This window comes from Ictalurus furcatus, chromosome 29 (genome assembly GCF_023375685.1).
Source record: "Ictalurus furcatus strain D&B chromosome 29, Billie_1.0, whole genome shotgun sequence".
Lineage (NCBI taxonomy): Eukaryota > Metazoa > Chordata > Actinopteri > Siluriformes > Ictaluridae > Ictalurus > Ictalurus furcatus.
In genome coordinates, this window is record NC_071283.1 from 10,491,484 (window position 1) to 10,517,654 (window position 26,171).

At 39.9% G+C, this 26,171-nt stretch overlaps 1 protein-coding gene across 9 annotated transcripts in view; it reads left to right on the forward strand.

The window, feature by feature from the left end:
* Positions 1-26,171, forward strand: part of LOC128604204 (multiple PDZ domain protein) — a 40,015-nt gene that overhangs the window by 8,708 nt on the left and 5,136 nt on the right. For 4 of the 9 annotated variants that reach the window (XM_053619115.1, XM_053619116.1, XM_053619117.1 and 1 more), the window contains 35 exons: positions 896-991; positions 1,616-1,755; positions 2,365-2,578; positions 3,536-3,664; positions 3,824-4,012; positions 4,190-4,310; positions 4,582-4,670; positions 4,981-5,170; positions 5,752-5,823; positions 5,925-6,004; positions 7,418-7,564; positions 7,663-7,824; positions 8,232-8,405; positions 9,609-9,818; positions 10,611-10,718; positions 11,692-11,850; positions 12,511-12,813; positions 13,083-13,197; positions 13,473-13,671; positions 14,096-14,137; positions 15,770-15,865; positions 15,956-16,048; positions 16,179-16,356; positions 16,626-16,736; positions 18,205-18,264; positions 18,577-18,648; positions 20,107-20,269; positions 20,565-20,761; positions 20,888-20,979; positions 21,301-21,376; positions 22,911-22,991; positions 23,366-23,455; positions 25,368-25,536; positions 25,614-25,783; positions 25,880-25,963. In XM_053619115.1, coding sequence (XP_053475090.1) covers positions 896-991; positions 1,616-1,755; positions 2,365-2,578; positions 3,536-3,664; positions 3,824-4,012; positions 4,190-4,310; positions 4,582-4,670; positions 4,981-5,170; positions 5,752-5,823; positions 5,925-6,004; positions 7,418-7,564; positions 7,663-7,824; positions 8,232-8,405; positions 9,609-9,818; positions 10,611-10,718; positions 11,692-11,850; positions 12,511-12,813; positions 13,083-13,197; positions 13,473-13,671; positions 14,096-14,137; positions 15,770-15,865; positions 15,956-16,048; positions 16,179-16,356; positions 16,626-16,736; positions 18,205-18,264; positions 18,577-18,648; positions 20,107-20,269; positions 20,565-20,761; positions 20,888-20,979; positions 21,301-21,376; positions 22,911-22,991; positions 23,366-23,455; positions 25,368-25,536; positions 25,614-25,783; positions 25,880-25,963 — 4,671 coding nt within the window. The remainder of the gene's footprint in view (positions 1-895; positions 992-1,615; positions 1,756-2,364; positions 2,579-3,535; positions 3,665-3,823; positions 4,013-4,189; positions 4,311-4,581; positions 4,671-4,980; positions 5,171-5,751; positions 5,824-5,924; positions 6,005-7,417; positions 7,565-7,662; positions 7,825-8,231; positions 8,406-9,608; positions 9,819-10,610; positions 10,719-11,691; positions 11,851-12,510; positions 12,814-13,082; positions 13,198-13,472; positions 13,672-14,095; positions 14,138-15,769; positions 15,866-15,955; positions 16,049-16,178; positions 16,357-16,625; positions 16,737-18,204; positions 18,265-18,576; positions 18,649-20,106; positions 20,270-20,564; positions 20,762-20,887; positions 20,980-21,300; positions 21,377-22,910; positions 22,992-23,365; positions 23,456-25,367; positions 25,537-25,613; positions 25,784-25,879; positions 25,964-26,171) is intronic. The other 5 variants (XM_053619119.1, XM_053619122.1, XM_053619120.1 and 2 more) reach the window with 5 other exon arrangements.

Here is a 26,171-nt window from a genome sequence, read left to right on the forward strand (position 1 = left end):
TCCTGGCTTTGTCTTTGTCCCCATGGTGACCAGAGCACAGTGAGAGGTCAGAAAAGAGGACAATGGAGGCTAAAACCGTTTGTGAAGAACCCACATTTTCTCAGCAAAGCTGAGAAATGAACACATGCCCACTTGATTCAAATGTTAACGCATCCAGAGAGACCACAGCTCTCCTCCTGGAGTGCACTTGATCGGGATTTTTAATGCACTGTACAAAATGGGACACTGAAGTACATTTAACGTATATTACCACTCACAGTGAGATGAGTGGTAAAAAGTGCTATTATTATTATTATTATTATAGGAATGTAGGCTGTTTTAGATGCTTTTACAGAGCAACTTTATCGAGTAGCGCATCGGTATTTCTTATTTTCATGACGCATTTTTGGCAGTAATTTGCTGTAGATTTATATCGGAGAGAACAATGCACAGCATTGAAAAAGGTTATCCAAAGGACTTTCACTTCCAAAACCATCCTCAGCAGGCAACAATTACACAAGCCACATTGGACAGTTTAACAAAAGCACCTACGAGTTATGCACAGATGTTTTCTGAAACATATTCTGTCTTGATAATCGATGCAAAATATTTTGCACTGTATCAAGACCTGGGCAAGCTGGTAAATATGAAAGTTAATTACGCAGTCCTAATGTTTAATGACGAGCATGCGTGACCATATGGAGGAATGATCCTGTAATGATAAAAACAAATGGGCTTTTTTCTCATAACAGCACGACTATTTATATTCCTGGACGATGAATAAATAAAAAGGCAATTATACCCTCTCATGGAGCAGGAGAATATTTCATTTTAACCAAACATCTCCCCACCGTTTCTTCTCTCTCTTTGTTTCTCTCTCTCACTCGCTCGCTCTCTCGCTCTCTCGCTCTTTCAGCCTTCATGTGTAAACGGAGGATATGCTGACTCGGGTCAGATTAATGGACAAACCTCATCAGAGGAGCACGAGCACATCATTCGCACCATGGCTCAGGTAACACACACACACACACACACACACACACACACACTCTGAATGAAGGATAGTTAACATCTACTTATAATGTACCTTTCCCACAATTTAAATGTGACAATATTCAAACAACCATTCTAGTTTTTCACGCAAAAGACCTGATGAGACAAACCCCCTCCCTAAACTGAATCGCTTAGACATGACTATGTTGCTATGGTGTACCAGGAAATTACACTTAGTCACCCAGGTTTTAGATGTCATTAGGCATACTGACCAATTCTTTCAACAAGACTTTGACCAAATCTGACCACAAAAGATTTTGGCAAATTTTTTGGCTGTTTTTAATGGCTTTTCCCAGACTGCCACACATTTGTATTTGTCTGCCACTTTTATCTGATGTACAATTGGGATCAAACACAATGAAGCAGTTGAGGGTTTGGTGCCTTGTTCAAGGGCCCATCAGTGGCCACTACGGTAAGTGGTGTCGGGATTTGAGCTTCCAATCAGTAGCTCAAAGCCATAACCACTCTTATGGCATATGATTATTTAAGCATGTGTGTGTACATATGCCTATGCCTATTGTGTATGTGTGTGTGTGTGTGTGTGTGTGTGTGTGTGTGTGTGTGCGTGTTTGTTTCTAAACAGGGTCGGTACGTAACTCAAGTTGACTTGGTGAAGCCGGTATCAGGAGGTCTGGGCTTTAGCGTGGTAGGACTGCGAAATGAAAGCCAAGGAGAACTTGGGATTTTCGTACAGGAAATCCAGACAGGGAGTGTCGCATACTGGTAATGGCTGTCTCACACACAAATAAGGTCATATATAATCTGAATGTCGTAACTGAACAATTTTATACTAGCCTGCCACTCTGAGACGAGATTTTTAAATTGCTGGTCTCTGAACTGCTGACTTCTGAAATCTTTGACTCGATGTTCCTCTTTCTTGCACATATAAGATCCGACCTCGCAGCTTTCAGTGGAGGGGTGCAGTTTTGTTCCTTAATATCTTTCCATTGTGTAGCAGTGAAGGCAGGCTAAATGGTCGTGAAAATAAATGATGGCAGTGTATCTAGCCTGGGACATGCATGTTTTTCTGCCCTTTCTGTCTGGCCACAATGTTGGTGAACCAAAGGAGGTCAGCACTAAATTACAGTACTGCTCTACAGAACCTGAGCAATAAATTGTTGGAATAAAATCCAGCAATAAACTGCTTGACTGTTCTGAGTTCAATTTTACCCCAGGTTATCTCTCTCACTCGCACAAAAAGTGATGACCCACTAAGAGAGCAAGATCGGATCTCGGCAATAAGATTAGGTCTTATTAGACGTTTGTGTTGGGACCAGGATAACAGAACGTGTACGGTCACACTGCATATTATTTGCGTGCTTTGTTCATCAGTGATGGGAACCTGAAGGAAGGAGATCAGATCCTGGCGATAAATGGACAGCTACTGGAGCAGAACATCAGCCATCAGCAGGCAATCGTGCTGCTGCAAAGAGCATCTGAGCATGTACAGATTACGGTTGCCAGAGGGGCAATTCCTCAGCTTTCCAGCCCAGTGGTGTCCAGAACACCTAGTGCTGCTAGTACACTGTCTGCACATTCAAGTGGGGTGAGCTAGCACACCCATATGTTCATGCATTTATACTTGGACATGTAACGGCCAGTTTTCATACAATAATTCATCTACTTGTGTATTAATTAACATAAATATACAATAATCTATCCAATCACCCACAACTATCTATTAATTGATTTCTTCATTTGAGCATATAATTAATTTCATCATCCCTCCATCCATCCATGCATTCATCCATCTGCCCATCCATCCACTCATTTACTCATACATCTAATCATCCATCAATCAACACATTTTCCCATTAAACCCATCTACTCATCAATCTGTTCACTGATCCGTATATTTAGCTCTTACCAAGTATTTCAATCATCCATCCATCCATCCGTCCATCCATCCAATCAACCATTTATTCATACGTTTAATCATCCATCAATCAACCCATTTTCCCTTTACACCCATCTACTCATCAATCTGTTCCTTGATCCATATATTTATCTCTTACCCAGTATTTCAATCATCCATCCATCTATCTATGTATCCATCCATCCGTCCATCCAACCATTTATTCATACATCTTATCATCCATCACTCAACCCATTTTTCCATTAAACCCATCAATTTGTTCATTGATCCGTCTATTTATCTCTATCTCTATTTGTTTATCCACTTAATTATCCATTTATCCATCCTTCTAATTTACTCTTGTTTTTTCTTGTGTACTAGGAAAACTTATTCATGAAACCAGCCCACATGTCCATGCATCTGTTTTCCTATCAGTCTATTCCCTAATCGAGTCATTAAACCACTTCTCCCTCTATTTACAATTCGAAACAGGAAAAATCATTAATAAATTACCGAAGTGTGTCTGGACTTGTCTGAGTTGAGTTAAAAAAAATTATTAGTTTATTTCACTCTGTCAGATATCTGTGCTTGTAAATGATGTTATAATATGAACTGCTTTTATCTCTATATTGTTCTTGTCCTGTGCAGACTCACTGGACACATATGGAGACTATAGAGCTAGTCAATGATGGCACTGGTCTGGGTTTCGGTATCGTCGGGGGTAAAACTACCGGCGTCATTGTCAAGACCATTCTACCTGGTGGTATCGCTGATAAGGTAAGGTTAAGCATGCTGTGCTAGGAGTGTTAACGTATTAATCTATAATGTTAATCGATAGACTATATCCATTATCATCCAGTAGATACATGTTAATTATTTAATGGACTCGTTAAAATCCATCTCGCTATTTTCCCTCTCATTCACGCTCTCTTACAGGACGGTCGCTTGCGCAGTGGCGATCACATCCTGCGTATCGGGGACACTGACCTGTACGGTTTGGGCAGTGAGCAGGTTGCTCAGGTGCTGCGGCAGTGCGGCAACAGAGTCAAACTGCTCATCACTAGAGCAACCGTGGATGAAGCCTCCCCTGCGCCTGTACCCCTGCCAACAGTTACTGAGCAACAGGTGAACCTGAAGGATGCCTGAACATGGCATAGCACAGACACTGTACATTCTGCTGCACTTCATCTATAAAAGTGCACCTTAGAGTATTTAGAGTATTTTTTTTTTTTGGAGAAACCTCATATAAATTGGTATAGATGATTCCATATTCCAGTCTGTACTTCTGTGCTTTTGTGGCAGGACCATGAAGAAGAAGAAGAAGAAGAAGAAGAAGAGCAGGATGCATTCGATGTCAGCCTGACGAAGAACACTCAGGGTCTCGGCATCACCATCGCAGGATATGTAGGAGACAAGAACTCTGGTGAGTTATACTGGCAGATGTGCCGATGTTTTTACGAACTTTGTTATGCTTTCGATTCATGTCAGGTAATTTCTGAGATTTTACCTAATACAGCGATAGAGTTAAAAAAAAAAGCGCATACTGCCGTGCTTAGCCATTAACTTGAGTTCTTCTCAGCTTCATGGTGTCGACTTATTTATCACTTTGCTTTCTGGTGGCCCTAATCTCTTCTTCGAGCTTTCCCAATGTTATTCTTGTTTGCTCATGTCGTGCTGTGCGCAATTTGTTGCAGAGGCCTCTGGGATATTCGTGAAGAGCATCACAGCAGGAAGTACTGTGGAGCAGGATGGCCGCATCCATGTTGGAGATCAGATCATAGCTGTGAGTGAGTCAGTCACGAAGACTGACAAAGCATGAGCGTCAGAAAATAAGGATTTTTTTTTTGCTGTACAGTGACAAAATCCACATAAGCCTATTTGAGATGTCACATGGGTTAAGATCATATTTATGCAGATTATCTAGACCATTCTAAATTTCAAGCACCACTGTATGTGTGTGTGTGTGAGTGTGTCTGTCTGTCTCAGTGTGCAAAAGCAGATGTAGATATTCCTTGACATAAACAAGTCAAGAGCTTCTTCTTCTGTTGTTGTTTCTAGGGCGTGTTAATCATGCTCATGTCTGCCCTCTGCAGGTGGATGGTGTGAACATACAGAGCTACACCAATCAGCAGGCAGTGGAGCTCTTACGCCACACCGGTCAAACGGTCCATCTCAAACTCGTCCGCCACGGCTTTAGACCAGAAGACACTCTACTGCCGATCACACCTGTGACCACTGAGGCTACACCGAGACAGGAGTGTGTCGCCATGGACAGCATGCACGGTAAACATAATATTGATCAGATATGTAAATGACTCATAGCTGAACAGCCATCAGTCTGGCCAAGAACAGCAACCAATAATTCACCTCATCTCTCCTCAGTGTGTAATAAAAGATCTTTTCAAATGATAGCTTTCCTGTACTCTAGAGTGGGGTCATAACTATTTATTGTAGGCCTTTAATGTAAAAGGGGAGTTCCTGTTTTTGTTTTTTTCCTGTGTGGGTGTGTGTGGTTTTATATGCCTGTGCATGCATGTTTAGGTTTTTTTTTTTTTTTTTTTTTTTTTTAGCATAATTACCACATTAGATTTAGACCCGTAGCCAAACCCAGCCTGAAGTTTACGCCTTTACTCATCCCATCATCTTCTCCTCTCCCAGCTTGTGTTTACTGAGGCACAGGAGGAGAGGAAAACACAACCCAGTCATAAGACAGAGTGTGTGTGTCTTTCTATCAGAAACTGACAGAGTAGAGAGAGACAGAGATTGAAGGACCTGAATGAGATTTGTGCTGATGCCCATGCTTTAAGGTGTATAGACTGTACATATGAATTTACATTTTTGTCTGTTCATGTGCGTGCACATAGACCTTATGGAAACATCCAGACATGTAGCTGCTACTGTTGCTGTTTCACCTTCCACACCTGAACGAAAGAAAGGTAAGAGGTTCTTGAAATTGTAATTCACCTTGGCAAATTGTACTGTTTTATTGTGGATTTTTAAATATATATATATATATAATGTTGTGTATTTCCTGCAGGATTCAAACTGAATGTCGATGAGGAAGAGGAGCTGAGGAGGAAATGGCTAAATGCTCTTGGTCCTAGCAACGAAGTTATTGTGAGTGATTTCTCAATGTAATTCAATGCATACCTATTTACATACATTTATATTAGAGATGCACCGATGTATCGGCAGATAAAGGCTATTTTTCCCGCTATCGGCTATTGGCCGATAGTTTAAAAACATCCCATGATCAGGGCCGATTATATCCTGCCAATCAAAAGAGGGCGGGAAAACACATTGATTGCGTGCTGTGTGTAAAGATGATGTCTCTTCTGTGGAACGACGACAAAATTGCAGTTTGTAAGCTCTGTAATCTCTGCACTGATAAAATTTTACACCGGACGCTGCAGCAGTGAAGCGGGAGTTTCGGTCTCGAGTCTTATTTTTATTTTGTTGCTGAATTAAAGCGCCAGTACACTGTTGAAAGATTTAAATGAAGATGAGTTGACAAAAAAGTATATATTGCACAGAAAAATATATTTGTAGAGTAGTACATTTCATATCCAGTTAATGTTAATATAAAAAAGTTTACATTAGGCCTATATATTACCAGTTTGATGTTAATGATGAAGTAGAAATGCTTGTGTTTGTATTGAGTGAACGTGAGACTAAGAGTAGGGTTTTTTTTTAGAATTCAGTCAATGTTAATATGAATTAATAACATTCAATAAGTGAAGAAATCTTACTTTAATCTTCAGAATTTAGTTCATGTGTTAATGTTGATTAGAGTAATGTGTTTTGTGTTTATGAGACCAGTTACTGTGAAACAACTTGCTGAAATGGAGAGAATAACGTTTTTATTTGCATTTCTATCAGAATTGTGGAATTAATTATTATTCATTTAAAAGAAGGTATAAAGGGCAGAACGATCGGTTATCGTTTATCAGCCGATATCACTCTGAATAATCAGTTATTGGTATCGTCTGAGAAATTTAGTATCGGTGCATCTCTAATTTACATACCACTTTTCACACACACACACACACACCACTTACTTGCTGTACATTTTTAGATTTTATAGTGTATTCACTTATTCTTGTGGCTTAAGAAAAAAAGAAATGGTTGTCAGTTAGAATCATTTGCAAAAAAAAAAAAGTCTGCTTAACTTTATTGACTGGCCCCACCCACTTTGTCCAATTCCACCATTCAGCACTGGACTGAACTGAAATAAAGCACACTTTATTGAACAGGGAAAAAAGTTTTTTTTTATTGTAAGATAAAAGCCTGCAGGGGTACATCAGCATCAGCAAGGAGTCGTTTTAAAGTAATACTGTAAAAAAAATGTGCAAGACATGAAAGCACAACAATCTTTGTGAATCCAAAATATATTCAATAACTAAATGATTTAAATTGTGCAGGAATTATACACAATGCACATGTACTATACAAGCAGCAGTGATTGAATTATTTGCAATTTTTAGGGTTAATAAAATTTTTAAAATTAAACAGTTGTGTGTGTGTGTGTAGGTGGTACAGGTAGAGAAATTCAGCGAGAGCAGTGGACTGGGGATCAGTTTGGAAGCGAGTGCTGGTCACCACTACATATGCTCGGTTTTACCCGAGGGACCTGTAGGACGTTCCGGAAAGCTCTACAGCGGAGACGAACTATTGGAGGTGCAGTTCAGTTCCGCTCAAAACCATCAACATCAGCATGAACGTCCTCACGTTTATTACCGACATTGCATAAAGTCAACGTTTGATTATTTACGTAGGTGAACGGTATAACTCTTAGAGGCGAGACACATAAGGAAGTGGTGAGCATTCTGAAGGAGCTGCCCGTGTGCGTGCGCATGGCTTGCTGTAGGCCCGCCCCTTCGCCCTCGACTGACAGTCAATCTGGCCAACCACGGCTGGAAGAAGTAGCGACAGAAAAGGTCGAACGAACGATTGCATTATTATAAATGTATTAACAGGTACTACTTAATAATTAGTACAGTTTAGTAAGGATCGGTTCATTTCGGAGCGTTTGCATTGCATAAAAAGAGCTCTTTTCTTTCTTTCTTGTGTGTGTATTCATCTTTAAGACCAGTCCAGTTTTAATAGCTGCCAAATTTGACCTCAGGATGGATTATATCAGATTATACTGTACAGGTGGACAGATTATAACCCTAGCTCTAATGCACACTGAGACACTGGCACCAATAAGGAGAGTAGAGAGACAAGACACCAATTATTTCCAATAGAACGGGATTATTTATAATCGGTTATTGTTTTTCACGTCAATAAATAATACGTAGAGATTGTTACGTTTGTTTTTTTTTCTTTTTTTTTTGTTTTGAAGGACCTCGACGATGTTGAGGACTTCCTTACGCCTGGCGCATCAGAAACAAGCCTAAGAGGTCTCATGCAAGAGGAGACTGTGGGAACGTCATTGGCAATGTGGGAGTCAGAGATCCAGGACATTGAGCTGGAGAAAGGAGAACGTGGGCTGGGTTTTAGCATCCTAGACTACCAGGTAAGAAAAACACAAGAGTCACAGAGGCTGTGATGATGGATGTTAAGTGGGTCAGAGGGTATTTGAATATAACTCTGACAACAGGCAAGGTCAGAATCTTGAATCTTGGCGAGATCTTGGTATACAAAGCCCCTTAACAGTAATAATAGACAGGGATCAGAAAAGTGGCGTATAAAAACAGGTTGTCCTGATTGCGTTCATGTCTGGGTTGATATTAGTGGAGAAGAACATGGTGTGTTTCTTTCTCAGGCACTTTAGTTATTACTCAGCTCTGCACCATGTGTGTCCAGCTACGTTGATAAAAAAGATATTACAGATATTTCGTTGATTAAAATGACAGTCAGAATAACTGTAACAGCACACTGTAGCCATGCAGGACAATTAGATAACTTGATAATAAAGCGGACATGGCTATTTACACTTCCTTATAAGGTGGAAACATGCATAGTGTCTGAATAAACCATGCTGAACATGGCCTGGGGAATTGCAGGTACTGTACATTGTAAAATAAAGTAGGCGTTTGCGTATTATTTCTTATAATGAGATACGTTTCCATCACAGTCTTGGTACATTTTGGAGATTGAAAGATTTCCAGAACTATCTGAGCAACAATATAGTTCTTGCTTTGCTTTTTACAGCGTATTGCAGTTCTGACAATTCAGTGCACATGAAAATGACATCAACACAGTCACCGTGAATGGAGATTAATGTTGTTTGCTGCCTTTTTTTTTGTTTTATTTTTCTGCACAAATACAATGTTAACATTCATGCAGCTTTGTAACCAGCTCTTTTACAAAGGGGCCTTTTACAACAAATGGTGTGTCACTAGGATCATGTACATGCACACATACACACACACACACACACACTCCTATTTTGTCTTGGACTCAACCATACAATTGTCCAAAGCTATTCATTAGTCTGGTTCCCATCTGATACAAAACAAGCTTTAATAATCGATTGTTGAAGAAAAAAAAAAAAAAAAAAAACCCTAAACGCAGGATTTTAGGATTGGTCGTTCTGTGTTTGCGTTTGACCAATCAACGATGTCCAGAACCATAAGCTCCACCCCTATAGTTCCTAGTCTGCAGTGTAAAATTCCTCCAGTGGAAAAACATGTTTCATTCCTGAATTAACTTGCTGAACTATTGAGAACCATGAAACATGTATTTACTCTGTGTGTGTGTGTGTGCGTGTGTAAAGGACCCTATGGACCCAGCTAAGACTGTGATCGTGATCAGATCCCTGGTGCCTGAAGGTGTGGCTGAACTGGATGGACGTTTGTTGCCAGGAGACCGGCTGATGTATGTCAACAGCATGAACCTCGAGAGTGCTAGTCTGGAGGAGGCAGTTCAGGCACTGAAGGGGGCCAGCTTAGGCACCGTCCACATCGGAGTAGCCAAACCGCTGCCTGTAAGACACAGATACACATTTATGACAATTAGTGTGTGTGTGTGTTTATGAGCATGCTTCTTTCTGCTATAGAAGCCTGTGCTTCAGTAACCTGATTCTTCTACTGGTTCTTTAAATATTTCATGCTCTAGGCAAGAGCCCTGCATGTGCCTGAAATTTAAAGCTCAGTGTTTTTGCTTCATTCGAGCAAAAATGAATTTGACGTGCGTGCATTATTCAGCAAAACAATAGTTTTAAATATTGCATGTTTTTTTTCCCGTAACTCTGGATCTTTACGAAGGTCATTCCTGCTTTTCATCGCGGTATCATTTTTTAATTTTTTTGCATTCCTCCCCTACACACATGCAGACTCTCATTCTCTCAAGGACTATGCAAACGGTGGGTTGTCATCTCCATTCTCGCCAATATTTAACTTCACATTCCTAAAGCCTTTCTCAGAACTGCGGTTTTGCTGAAGTTCATCTAAACACTTTGAAGCTCACACGGCTAAGACTCAGAATACGAGAACGCCCCGCGCTAATCCGTTCGAATTCTCTCTACGAAATTTCCGACAAATCCGCCGTCTGTAGTTTCTAACCCAAATCAGACTGAAAGCAAATCAGCGGTCAGTGATCAGTATTCGAATTCGAAGTCGTCCATCTAACATGCCTTGCACTACTAATTCACTCAATCAAACATCAAATCATTCTTCTAAATCCAGAGCAATCTAACGCAGTAAACATCACGTTTGTCAGGAAGAGTTGCACGATTGTGCTAATTGTTCAGAAAAGTTGTACGGCATTCTTTTCGCAGACTCCTTCCTCTATCTTCTCGGCTCTGTCGATGATGGAGAGAGATGAGGGGGAGGAGGAGGAGGAGGAGGAGGAGGAAGAAGTCTTATTCCGTGCTGAGCCAGTACTGGTCAGTGCTTATGGGACATGCTGTTACCAAAATCCTTCATAATGAAGGAATAAAACTTTTGGGGGGGTGTGCTGTTATAGGGAAACAATCAACAGCATGGTGGTGTGATGAATCGAAGCTACTGGTACCACCATGAAGTTAATCATTTTCCAATAACAGCATGCCCCGTATTGTGTTTTATTCTTCTTATTATACCACAGCAATTTTGCGGACGATCACAAATTCGAAAATGTATTAATACATTACTACACGTCATACTTTTTAACCGCTTGTAGTTACATTTAATGTAGTGGAACATTCACAGGGCAAGTTTAATCCCAGCTATAAACAGTCATTCCCTCTCCAGCCCCTCTCTCTTTTTCCTCTCTCTCAACAAAAAAATAAATAAATGCAGCTTGTCCTGTTACAGAGAAACCGAGCACAACGTCCTCTGTCCTGAAGACTGTTCCAAAGGACTCGCATTGGAGACTCCTTCCATAAATGTTAAATAAACATCTCCTAACAGAAAACGTATCAATATCCATAGAGATGCTTTTCTTAGATAATGGTGTTTTAAAAAATAAATAAAGATTGTATCAATATCGTTAGATTATGTAGAGCATCCGTGAACGAGCTGTTACTATAGAAACGACACCGGATTAGAACAAGCGCATTCATATAAACCCGCGACGTGATTTACTGACAGAGCTGTGCTGTGGTATAAAGGAAAATCGTTTCCGGTATGCTGATACTTTGAAGGAAGTTACTAGCGCAAGGCAGAAATGAAGCTTGATTAAAAATCAACAGAAACGTGTTGGACAGCAGAGAATTAGGCTTCAGGATCATAAACAGTAAATGAACAATCTATATAAAAGTCTACACATATAATATAAAAGTTTGAAATAACATAAGAAGGCAGACACAGTATATGCCCGGAGCCTTGGTGTAAATCTGCTTAAGATCGAATTTGATTAGCATGACTGACATATTCCAGATCGACACTAGCGACGTGGACTTGTCAGACGAGAAGTTCCGTCGTCATTACGACGCCGAGGAAGACGACACGTTTCAGGCGTCCATGATCGCCCTTCACGGAAGCACCTGCAGTGCAGATCTCACCTATCAGATGGCCGTGCAAACCTCCACCCCTCAGGTATTTATAGCCAAGCGAAGTATTTTAGCGCACACAAATGAGCTGGGGTTTTTTTTTATCTCTCTATTTTTTTTGTTAGTAACCCTACCGTTTTACTGATAGAGCCATGCCTCGGTAATTCTGCGCCTCCCACTTTGTCAGCTAGTGTATCATCATTTGAAATCCTCAATCCCCTCTCCAAATTATCCCTCTCTCACCCAAATGACCCCCATGACCCACTGAGTGACATTATCTAAAAGCAGCCAATTCCCAGCTCCCGTTCACAGGAAACACTTCAGCCTGCCGTTTTGTCTTCTGTATAATGGCTCTCTGCGCCGACGTTCGGGGCTATATTGCAGTAAGGCCCATCAACCCTGATTTTATTTGAGACTTTATTGGTCCTCGTGGGTTCGGTCACTGTTGAAATTTAGTGCCGAGCCTTTGCTGAATCAGTTAGAGAAACAGAGCCATGTTATAGCCATCTGAAACGCCGCCAGAGTTAGTAATGGGGGGTATTTGGCCTGTGTGATTGTTGTCATTTATCCTCCATTGGTTTGTGAACAAACTTCGCTGCATCATCGGTCCAGGCGTTGATTAGAAGATTATCAGCATTCCATTTGGTCGTAATTGGGCTCATAAAGCTTGTGCCGTACTGTGACGTTAACATGTTATCCTATCTAGAGAAACACTCACCTGGATTCGTTCACGGAGTATCCTTTTACGACGGCGCCTGAAATCGGACCGCCGTTTTCTTCCGAGGAGAACGGAGCATCCGTACGGCTTGAAGCAGCGACTGTAAGACTTGGCTCCTCCCACTCTGATCTGATTACGGAGCGTGATTTCGAGAGAATGGACTCCACGGACCTAGTGATGTCAAACGCAAACCCAGCTTCCACTTGTAAAGAAGAGACACTTGCATCAACATTATACAAAGAAACAGGACCGATGGTGGCAGAGAGACGTGTTCGTGCAGCTCAAGAAGAGGTAAAGAGTTCTGTATTGAATATTTCAAACTGTCAGGAGAGAGGAGAGAAATGATTACCACAAATGGTCCAAAAGCACAGATAAAAACAGTTCTGTTCTTGACAATCCTCCCTGCCTTTTCCATCCCTGCCCTTCTCATTAGAAACTATGTTTACTTTAGAGCCTTCCAGGTAGTTTTCACCTCTCCCTGGACTGCTTGACCTTGCCTCAAGCAGTAATATTTGTGTTTTTCCTGCCGCAATTTTTGTGTTTCTGTGCAAAACCTTCAGGAAGATGATTTCCCAATGGATAAAACTCAAGAGGAGGAAACCGATCAACATGAAATGACTCCAGGGAGCAATTTTGAGAGGACCATCACTGTCGTCAAGGGCAACTCAAGTTTAGGTTTGTTATTTATTAAATCTCAGATAACCTTATATAACCTTTTTTAAGGTCGATGTATTAGATTTGTCTTTATAATTCTCAGATTAAAATATATATATATATATATATATATATATATATATATATATATATATATATATATATATATAATCCATGTATACTTTTTTTAAATACAAAATCAATTTATCTTTTGTTTTGTTATGAAGTGTTTTTTGTTTTTTTTTTACCAGTAGCACAGGTGATGCATGTCAATGTTAATGTTAACTCGGTTCCAGGTATGACGGTGAGCGCAGTGAAGGATGGTGCGGGTATGCTGATCCGCAGTATCATTCACAGTGGGGCCATAAGCAGAGACGGACGTTTAGGTGTTGGAGATCTCATTCTCGCCATCAACGGCGAAGCAACCGGGACCCTGACCAACGCACAGGCACGCGCCATGCTGCGCAGACACTCGCTCATTGGATCGGAAACGGGGTGAGGAAGAAACGTGTATGGACGAATATTCGCCAAGCCTTGCAGATGATTGTGTGGCCGTTTAAAACATTCGTGTGTACAACACATGTAAATAAACTGCATTTCGCTAGACCTTTTAAAGTGTACCCATACTCCGTTATTAGTACTTATTAGTTATTATTAGTTATGAGTGTACCTTCCATGTAACACCAGTCTATGTAAACCAAAGCTCATTCCTATCAGGCTCCATTTGAAATGCTTTAGGCTTATCAACGACGCCAGTGGTGACGCCACTGTCGGTCCCGCATACAGAAACCTTTTATGGTTTCTGTGGCTTTGCAAGAGGATTGGTTGAATTCTGAAACCCACTTTAGTTGCTCAAGTGCTGCTGAATAAACCGCCTGTCTCAGCAGCAGCACTTAAACACATTTCAACACATTTCTAGATCTTCACTTGCTCCGGAAGAGGAGCTCTGCCCCTTTTATATGTGAGTATGTCTTAACTCCTACTGAGTGCGCAGTCTTGATCTTGGTTTGAGTGTGTCTGTCGCACTGCATGTCTAACTCCTTCTTTTTTGTGTGCTCAAAATTTATCCATATTAGTAGAGCATTTCTTTTCTGATAATATACAGTACACCAAAATTCCATTATGGTAACTTTAGATTTGTAGCTTGGTTATATTCAATTTGCAAGATAAATTGTTGTGATAAATTTTAAGCAAGTTAAGCAGGGTTAGCAATAACTAGTAAAACATAAGCTTTGATTAAACGACTGTAGAGTTAATTAGATAATTTTACCTAATGAGAAACATTCACGTGGCAGGGGAAGTGTAGCCGTCTGAAGCATAATAGCGCTACTTTATGGATAAATCTGATTAACTACTCTGAGGAGGTCTTAACACTCCTAGTGATTAATATCTGCTGCTCATATCTGGATTATCACATTACCACAAATGCAACTACTTACACTCTAGCCGTGTCTACACCTAGCATGCATTTGTTTGTCTGATTGCATCCTCGTTACTACTGTCACAGTACTCTGTTTATTAATATGTGTGCTGGGTCATTTAAGGTCATGGGATTGAAACTTGTTGTCTGATTGACTTTTTGATCAACTCTGATTTACCTAACTCAAATTCATTTCACTTGTCTGAACGATTTATTTTGCTTGGCTAAAGTCTGATTCATTTAAGTTTTCTCACCTCTCATTCATTTTGCTTTTACTAAACTGATTCATTTCACTCTCTTAACTCTGATTCATTTCTCGGTTCTTAACTTTGATTCATTTTAGTTCACTTAGCTTTGATTCATTTCACTCTCTTAACTCTGATTCATTTTAGTTCACTTAGCTTTGATTCATTTCACTTGTCTTAACTCTGTTTCCTTTCACTTGTATTGACTTTGATTCATTCAACTTTTCTAAATGCTGATTCGTTTAATCCTCAATCTGATTCGTTTCACTTTTCTTAACTCATTAATTAATTTTATTTGGACTAACTCCAATTCATTTTTGTTGTGCCATGTGTAACCAAATGGGATTTGATTCACTTCTGTTAGATCTGTCATCTTTCTTTACAATATAAAAGTCTTCCAAAACAGTTGATTGTTGATTTCGTTCCTGAACCAAGTCCTCTTACCAAAGTGGCTCTTTATGCTTAAGCTCTCTTGACTTTTGAATTACTTGTGTATTTGGCATGGCAACGAAATCTTGCCAAAACAGATTTGTTACACAGGAACATGACATGGCAAGTTTTTCCAAGACATTATTAGCAATCACACTTTGGGCTGTGATAGGCAGAAAACTCATTAAATCCAGACCATGCTTGTCTAAAGACAAGCATGCCACTGAATACTAATTATTTTACAAGGTTGGAATTTAATCTCCAATACAATATCTCATCACAAGTGAAACTTAAATAATTACTGTAATAAGCTGTTCACTTTGTCTTTGGGGTATTTTTTATTTTTATTCTTTTTAAACTTGTGATGATGACATATCTAATAGCTGAAAGGTATTTGAGAGTGTGTGCGTGTGTGTGCAGTGTTTGCTTTGTTTGTATATGAGTGTGCATGCATGTGATTAGGTTGATGTGAATCTATGCCTTTGTCCATGTTTTACAGCATTACCTATGTACCAGCGGAGTATTTAGAGGAATACAAGGCTCTTAAGCAGGCCAAGGATGATTGCTTTGCTGTGGATGCATCAAGCACACCAAGGTAACTACATTTGTTATAAAAGCATTGAGTGAAACAACAAACATTGCTTGAACAAAAAAGAGCATCAATTAATTATTGAAAAATGTGCAGGTCTTTAGCAGAACTTCCAGAGAGGGAGGATGGTGAAGGGGAGGAGAGCGAACTACAGACAGCAAACTTCAGCAACTGGAACCAAGCAAGGACGTGAGTACAGTACACACGTGTGCTCATATCTAGTGCTAAGCAAATTAGGATACACATTCCAATATTTAAGGCAATATTTAAAAGTTCCTAATGTAAAACATATAAGGAAAATGTGTGTGTGTGTATAAAGAGTGGAGCTCTACAAGGAGGTGGGAAAATCTCTGGGTATCAGCATTGTTGGTGGGCGGGGCATGGGCAGTCGCCTGAACAACGGGGAAGTGATGCGAGGCATCTTCATCAAGCACATCCTCGAAGACAGCCCCGCAGGACGCAACGGAACTCTGAAAACCGGAGACAGAATCGTACAGGTTTGTAACGGCGTCGCACATTATCGCAACGATAACGACGACGGCAGGTACGACGCCACACTGCACAAGAAGTAAGCTATCATGCCAACTTCTATCAGCAGGTCATCTTCCATGACACTTTCACAACACGCTCATATCAGTCTTAGACACAAGGTTGACAAAGTGTTGAACAATTTTCAAGATTTGTATAAAGAAACACACATGTTGTATGTTTTAATATTTATATTTGTGTGTGTGTGTGTGTGTGTGTGTGTGTGTGTGTGTTTCAGGTGGACGGTGTAGATCTGCGAGATGCCAGTCACGAGCAAGCTGTAGACGCCATTCGTAAAGCTGGCAACCCTGTTGTGTTCCTGGTGCAGAGCATTATCAACAGACCCAGGGTCAGTGAATGTACACACACACACACACACACACTCTATTACATCTTTGTTTCCACTGAGGTCCTGGAACCTTTCTAGGGACTGAAGGGTCCCAAAAGGACCCTGAATGAGAACCACACTGGTACCAGAGGAGGCCACATCCTACGATTTGTAATATGATGCTCATAGCATAAGATATCATTTTCATATCATTCAGTAAATCCTTCTGCAAACCTTGCACCCTGCGGATGAGGGTGGAGTCATTCAGGAAGAGACCACACCCATCAGGAAAGAAATGTCTCATCATAGGATACTCCAGCACGTACATAACCATATCACTGTTAAAAGTGCTTTTAAGATTAGTCAGAATATGTCGGTTAAGATTTCGTTTTCTGAAAGTAGATCCAGACACCAGGTTTATATGAACACGCTAGTTCTAGTACGTAATTGTTTTTACAGTAACAACTTGCAAAGGAATTTGTACGGAAGCCCAGCCACATAAACAGAAAAAAAAAACAACATATCACTGATATGATGAACAATGAATGTAAGGAGATGTTTATGCAGCATTTATTTAACAGTAAAGCTGTAATTTTAACTGTCTTCCTGTTTTGTTTTGTTTTTGGGTCACATGACAATTTTCATTTTTGTCTTATTAAGTTCAGGAGAGAGCTAAAAAGAGGCTGGTGAGGGAACGATTGATTATAGCTGCTATAAAGAAGCAATAACTTGTTTCACAACTGTTCCATAACATTAAAAGTAACTACTGTATAAACAAAAAAAAAAAAAATATATATATATATATATATATATATATATATATATATATATATATATATATATATAGTTGACGAATTGCTATGGTATACGAGGAATAAAGCACTTTTTAACACTTTTTGACAAAAGAATCGACTTATCACTAACAGCCCTGTCATGTTCTGCTCCCAAACCTAAATTTGTTGATTACGGTACCATGAAATAATATTGTGAGGGATCCAGATGTTGGCCTTCTGGAAAAGAGCTACCATAAATTACAGTGAATATGAAAGATCATTTCTCAAACTTTTCCGATGAGTCCAAATCGCACATTTTTTTTGTTCAGCGTATCTCGGATTTTATTTACAGCGAAAGTCCTGTAACTTGATGCTCAATGTAAGCCTTGTAAAAGCCCAAGCCAGATGTTGGAGTCAGTGAGTCTCTCTATATCATGCCACTGCAGCTGTCTCTGTGCAGATGGCCACTAAAACTCTTCATTATTTGAAAGTCTCTAAACAAGAAGGTTAAACCACTGGAGCCACTCCTTGCCAGCAGTCTGCCATTAAAGAACGCTTTAATTATGCTGGACGGCCTTGTTTGGAGAGTTACATACTGCTAGAGAGGCGCACTGACAGTGTTATTGCAGCTGTTGTAAATGAAGAATCTCTTTCTGCTCTAGACACGTTTAAGCGCTTTCACTTCTTTTGATTTCATCACTGTACTCGTGTAACAGACATCAGCAGCAGACTCCATGGAGGGCAGAGCTTCACGAGTCTCGAACCCCAACAACAAGGTCAGTATTTTGATGTGAGAAGAAATATGTTGACGCAGTTAGATGCAGAAAGTTCATGAAGGGGGACATGATTTGTGTTTCTTGATTTAATGTAAAATCTAAAAAAAAAAAAAAGAAATTAAACTGACTACAATAGTAGTTACGGCAGATTTGAACTAAAAGCAATGCATATATCAGTGTGTCCTCTATCTGTAGTCTTTCTATCTCTTTCTTGTTCTCTCTCTCTCTCTCTCTCTCTCTCTCTCTCTCTCTATTCTGTGTCTTCTCTGTCTCCCTCACGGGTGCTGCTTGCTCTTTCTCTTTTCTCTGTAGGATGTTGAGAGTCACAGTAGGCTTTTCCTCCGTCTCTCCCCAACTAACCCTTTCACCCCTACTCCATTTAAGGTTTGTGCCTCAGTGTGTACGTGTGTGTGTGTGTGTGTGTGTGTGTGTGTGTGTGTGTGTGTGTTTGTGTGTGCACTCTCGCTCCATGTAACACGTATGTGGTGTGAGGAACTGAATCAATGATGTGTTTCACATTGGCTCCACTTGCATGTGGCCCTAACACCCTTCCTGTTTCTGTGTGTCAGTTTGTCACTCGTTGTAAGGTGATTTCTGAGAACGGTAACACAGGGCAATTTCCAGTTACCTGTGCTGAAAACTGAACCAAACAAGGTGTCGTTTTGATCATTATAGCTGTGGTATTCCTTTTACACTATTAAAATATTGAATGCATGAACGCGTAGCTGATTCTTGGCTGTGAGGATTCATATGCAGAGGTTTATTGTTCACAAAATGCAAATTAAGCAACATCCAAATCAAGAAACCGGGAAACAGGGCAGGGTTCCCAAAGTCAGCCCAACAAGCGATATGTGAATCTAATCAGTATCATGATAAATATCTGGAGAATGTAGTGATTCTACTAGCAGGTGTGAACAAAGAATACATTCATTAGCTATCCCACGGAGCGAGTCGAAGCTCCAGGGTATTTGCTAAATCCCATGGTTTGGTTGCCTGGAAGCCTAACTGACTAGACTTCAGAATGGTAGCTAATGTAACAAAATAACAAGATGATGACAAGATAGTTATCAAAAGTGCATTAATACAGACTAAGGGAAATGAACGAGTATATGATCATGTAGCACATGTGCTCTGACCTCTGTGATGGAGGGACGGCATTCTCGAGCTCCCTTGTCAATCAGAGCAGCATTAGGCATTCATGGACGTCTGCAAGCTCACGTACTTGGAAGAGTAAGGACTGCTCTTTCATCTGAATATCGTATGCCGTCCTGTGACGCAGTATGAGCAGCAGTTAGAAATTGTTGTCGAAGTTGTTATAGGTTAAGTTAAAATGATTTTAGGTGTATAGAAGTAGGACATATCTTGTTCTACAAGTAACAGCACAATAGAAATGATAAAACGGGCTATTGGAAATATGAAACTTTGTTTTTGGTCCATTAGTTTATATAACTGTGGAATTGCCCTTCTATAATCTGGCTTTCGCATCACAGCAGCGTTGATGATATTCATTTCGCCTGCTTGATCTGTAGTTTGTAATTGTAGCACACAGCAGTGGTAAATTCAGCTTTACCCCACTGGCTTTGGTGAACAATGTTGTTTTGTGAGGAAAGTGATGATTATTGTGATGATTGGGGTTTACACAATATGGTATGAATGAAACTGCTTGCATTAAAGCCCCAATCAGGAGTTGGCTTTCAGAAATCATGGTTAAAAAAAAAAGTGTCTGCAAATTAAACCGATTCCTGATTATGGTTTTAAGTCCTGCTTGAATTAAAAAAAGCAGTACAGTTTATTAGTATGCAGTATACGTTATGTTTATTTTCTCTCTCTTCTTGTTGGCAGTTGAATCGAGAGCCGGGGAAAATTTCCCCGACGACGATGCCATTCCTCTCGGTGCCACGCATAGGTGAGACAGACACGGACACGCTGACCCAGATCCCCGATCATCTCACCCTTCCTCGTGACACGGTGGAGGAAGAGGAAGATGAGTTTGGCTACACTTGGAGTAAGTCATGTTGCAATGATGAGCACATGCCACCAGAGGGCAGTGTGGTCACGCTATAAACACAAGCTCCACTAGGATCCGTAGTGATTTTTCAAGGTATTAAATCTGCTCCGATCATTGAAATATTGCCTTAAACAAAATTTTAGAAGGTGCTAAAGGCAATGGTAAATCAAGGAAAATACAGCCCTGAGGTTGTTCTGCTGGATATAACCTATAAAACCTACTACAAAATAAATCAGTCAGTGTTTGATAGCACAAGCCTGCAGCGAGATGTGATTACTTTGTGTGCAAGCAGAAAAGGTGGTCGAGCGTTATGGGAGTCTGCCCGGTGTGTTGCACATGATTGAGCTGGAGAAGGGCAGAAGTGGTTTAGGCCTGAGTCTGGCAGGGAACAGGGATCGCTCAAGAATGAGTGTCTTCGTAGTAGGCATCGACCCCAATGGAGCAGCTGGGAGAGATGGTCGCATCATTGTAGGAGATGAGCTGCTGGAGGTGAGACCTGATGCTCAGACGTATATTTTTTATTTAACAATGTTACTCGTCGATGATGTGTCTCCTGTAAACTATCCACTAGAGCACAGCTTATTCAGTTCCTTATTTAACTCACCGTCTTTGCAGATCAACGGTCAGATTCTGTATGGTCGCTCCCATCAGAATGCCTCATCCATCATCAAGAGCGCCCCTTCCAAAGTTAAAATCATCTTCATTAGGTGAGTCAAAAAAGAATAAACAAACATATATATATATATATATATATATATATATATATATATCTTTCAAATGAGAACTGTTAAAAATATGTCAATGAAAAATGTTCTTTTTTAAATATATTTGGGGTAAGTGAAACACTGCACAAAGAATTTTCACCAAACTATTTGTTTAAAAGAGTCTCAACCTTCAGAGTAAGGGATTAGTCTACAGTACATCTGTGTGCCAGAACCACAAAAACAACCCTCTGAAATATCTTTAAAAGCTTATTATTACTAGGCAGAGTCTTACATCGTTTCACTGTGTGTGTGTGTGTGTTTCAGAAACACAGATTCTCTCACTCAGATGGCTGTCATCCCGATGAAGGAATTCGGACATGTCCTGGACACACAACCAGAGGTAACTAAATATACTGTTTACACACTGTACTGTGCAAACGTCTTAGACACCCTATTTTTTTTTTTAGTACAAGCTTTGTTATAGATTTTTTATTTCATGACTTCTACATAATCGAGTCAGTACAAAAACATTTTAGATTTCCAAACATTAGTTTTCTAACACGAAATTAAATGTTACAGGAAAATGTTTGTATGTCAGTAAAGAAAGCAGCATATTAAGTGGTAAGAGACACTTTTCAGACAAAAAAAAAAAACATAATGAAGGCTGCTGGATAATAAGAAGCAAGTGCGACAGTCAAAGTCTCCAGAAGAACCGTGTCTGGTGCTCAGTAAAACTTACAGCTCATTTCCTTATAAAACTGCACTAATTCTACCTGAGACTACTTTTTTTTTTTAAAAGCAAAGGCTCGTCACACCAAATATTGCCTTTGTGTCATTTATTATTGTTTATTACTGCACTTTATAGTATTTTTTTTTAATGGAGAAACATTTCATTTCATTATTTTTTTTAAGGCATCGTTGCTCTATGGCATTTCTTTACAAGACTTCTGCGCAGTACTGTACATGTAAGAAATCAAAGACTTAGAGGTGTGCAGTTACGGGAAAATAATCAGTGGTTACTGATACCACCCCAAAGATGATGATTTTCATTATAAGCTCCCTACGTAATTTATCCTTTTTATTTGAGAATTCAACAATCCTGTGAGCATGTCTGGTGGCCAGCAACAATCAGTGCATTTACATGGACAACAATAATCCAATATTAACCCGATTAAGACCATACATTGATTAAGAAACTACCATGTAAACAGCAATTTTTCATTACCTTAATCTGATTAAGGTCATACTCGAAGTAAACACTAATCGAATTAAGACAGGTGGAGTATTCCTGTTTTCATCGCATTATCGACGTGTATTACAGACATGTAAACACCTTAATCACATTATGAACGTCATGTGAAAGTTTTCACCGCATTTTGCGACAGGACACGTACACACATGGCAGCGCTCAACATTTTACGGCAAACAAGAGCGTACGGCTGCGTCCCAAACTGCATACTTGCCTACTATAAGCCTGTAGTGGGGAAAAATACATGTATCACGGCTACTATATAGACGGTAAGTACGCGGTTTGGGACGCAGCCCACGGCTTCAAGCAGTCATCTATTAGCACGTACAGCATGACAAATAATTAACTGCACTTAGTGTTTGTAAAAAATTAAATAAAAACACCCAAAACTGTATACGGTACCATAACGAAGACGAACTGTATGTTGATGCGTGAAATTCTGGAGGGACATCGGATGGCATGGTGTGGGGACATAATGACGTGTGCATGAAAGGAATATTCTAAAAGCGACTCATGTAAACACCTTAATCACATTATTGTCTTACTCAGAGTAAGGTCAATAATTAGATTACTGCTATCCATGTAAACGTAGTCATTGCTAAGATAGATAATACTAGCATTAAAAAAAGACTTCGTTTCTGTGGGAATTTCTATTTTTGATAATCCATCATTCTTTTTCTCACAGTCCCAAACTTGTTCCTCTCTCATCTCCTCACTGTCTGATATGGACATGTCTAAATGTGTACAGAGCTTATTTTTACCAGTGGTAAGTCACATTTCTCTCGCTCTCTCTCTCTCTTTCTCACACACACACATACACACACACCCTCATTTCATCTCTTCTTTGTCAGCACACAAGGTGTTTTTCATTCAAATGAATACCACACCCACAGTAAGCATTACAATATGCAAAGTGATAAACCACTCTTTTACTTTTGTTTCTAAGTCTTGTTTGTATATAACGCATGCATACACGCTAGAACTGTCTAGTGCAGATATCTAATGCTGTTTGGTCCTGACAAGTATAGCGATACAAGTTTAAACAGACCTCACACATTACGCAGCAGCAACCATATTCGTCTCTTCTCCGTATACGAATATTATTCACAACCATCCTTTCTTTCTTTATATGCAAAACAGGAAGAGGAAGGAGTGGTATTTAGTGAGGAGGACAAGAATGGCACGATCATCCAGGATGTTAAAGAAGATGGAGCAGCCACAAAGATACAGGCAAGTCAAGGCCTATTCAAGTGAATACAGCATATTGTTTATCTGTAATAAACGTGTACATTCATGTACAGGTTCTCTCACTTGTTTTCTGACGGTGAAAACCGGCGGGGTATGTCTCCAATTGTGTGTCTATGCAAGCAGCATTTTTCGCACAGTGCTGGCAGGAATGTTGCCATGATGGCCTGTAAAAATGTTAACAATTTCCTGCTTGATGTTCTGCCAGACCCAGTTATTGCTGTGGAACGGCATGTACTGTACTGTAGAGGTCATGGAGCACAAGCTTTGCTATCTTCTATTCAAAATTGAACAGTACTCCATTGGTGTGGTTATTTTCCTGGTTCGTTTATCCCTAAGATGATATGGATGATAATAATAATAATCGTTTTGAACTTGTGGTGAGATTCAGTTGCCTCCCGCACACGCTTTGCTAAATAGCTAGCTAGTCTGTGTTTATGCTAACAACAGAAAGTGGCTATTATTATCATCATCTGATGACCTACGAAACAATTCTGTGATATTTCATGCTAGATGTGTTACAGAATCAATTTAGATACTGATACCGGATATCATGTCAGTGCCATTTTTACAGTTGCTAAATAGTAAATAAGTAGTGTGTACAGGTGAATCTCAAAAAATTTTAATATCGTGGAAAAGTTTGTTTTTTTTCTGTAATATTTACAAAAAGTGGGACTTTCCATATATTCTAGATTCATTACACATAAAGTGAAATATTTCAAGCCTTTTTTGTTTTAATCTTGAGGATTATGGCTTACAGCTCACGGAAATCAAAAATCCAGTACTTCAATATATTAGAATAAAGAATTTATAATACAGAAATGTCGACCTTCTGAAAAATGTATGCACTCGATACTTGGGCGGGGCTTTAATACTTTTGCATGAATTACTGCATTGATGCGGCGTGGCATGGAGGCAATCAGCCTGTGGCACTGCTGAGGTACTCTGGAAGCCCAGGTTGCTTTGATAGCAGCCTTCAGCTCGTCTGTATCATTGGATCTGGTGTCTCTCATAGATTCTCTATAGGGTTCGGGTCAGGCGAGTCAGCTGGCCAATCAAGCACAGTAATACCATGGTCAGCAAACCAGTTACTAGTAGTTTTGGCACTGTGGGCAGGTGCCGAGTCCTGCTGGAAAAGGAAATCAGCATCTCCATAAAGCTCGTCAGCAGAATGAAGCATGAAGTGCTCTAAAATCTCCTGGTAGACGCTGCATTGACTCTCGACTTGAGAAAACACAGTGGACCAACACCCGCAGATGTCATGGCAACCCAAATCATCACTGACTGTGGAAACTTCACACTGGACTTCAAGCAACGAGGATTCTGTGCCTCTCCACTCTTCCTCCAGACTCTGGGACCTTGATTTCCATATGAAATGCATAATTTACTTCCATCATCCCCATGATTGTGGTTGTGTGTACTGAACCAGACTGAGAGATCAAAGGCTCAGGAAACCTCTTCTCAGCGCAATATTTCTGTATTATAAATTCTTTATTCTAATATTTTGAGATGCTGGATTTTTGATTTCCATCAGTTGTAAGCCATAATAATCAAGATTAAAACAAAAAAAGACTTGAAATAGTTCACTTTATGTGTAATGAATTTAGTATATATGAAAGTTCCACTTTTTTAATTGAATTACGGGAAAAAATGAACCTTTCCACGATATTCAATGTTTTTAGATGCATCTGTGTATGTGTGCGTGTGTTTGTTCAGGAAGTTAGTACAGGAGTCAGACTGATGGTAGTAGATAATGAAATGACACACGGCCTGTCTGTGCAGAAGGTAATATGCATACCATCTATGGAATGTATATAACACCATAATTAGATATAATTATTACTATAATTAGATTTCTTTTGTCAACTGCAGGAGATTTTATTTTGTTTCGCCACAGGTGACATCAATACTGAGCAAAGCGAATACCTCGGGCAAGCTCACGCTCCACACAGATAGCCACACCCCAATATCAACCTTATCCAATCAGACATGGAGACTGTCAGACCCAGCGGTGGTCTCCAGCACGCCTCTGTCCTTGACACCCCCAGAAATGGAATCAGTCAAGAGTGAGGATTCAAAGATGAACCTTTTTTATGGTTAAAACCTTCGCTTCTATGCAATTTATGGTCATTGATGATTATAGGTTGTTTTGGCGATGGTGTTTCAGATTCCAGCAGATCGTCAACCCCTGCGACCTTGGCCTCGGACCCTGTGACCTGCCCCATAATCCCTGGTTGTGAGACTACCATTGATATCTCTAAAGGAAGAACAGGGCTCGGCCTCAGCATCGTGGGTGGCTGTGACACACTGCTGGTAAGCATTCAAATTATTTGGTTATATTTATGTAAGTATATATGGGTGTGTGGGAAAGAGCGAGCACTTGTGATACAGGCCTTATCTGTTACACAGGGCGCTATAATAATTCACGAGGTGTACGAGGAAGGTGCTGCTGCTAAAGATGGAAGACTCTGGGCAGGAGATCAGATTCTAGAGGTAATGTTCAATCTAAAATCTTGAACATTATATTAGGAACTGCGCAACATCACTGCGAAATAGCACTATTAGGATTAGGATTGCACACACCTACCAACTTTCAAACATCACCCTCAGGGTAATATAAAGATAACAATAATCCCAAAATTGTAAAAAAAATAAAATAAATAATGGACAGATATCACTAGGCATCCATTATATGATTGTT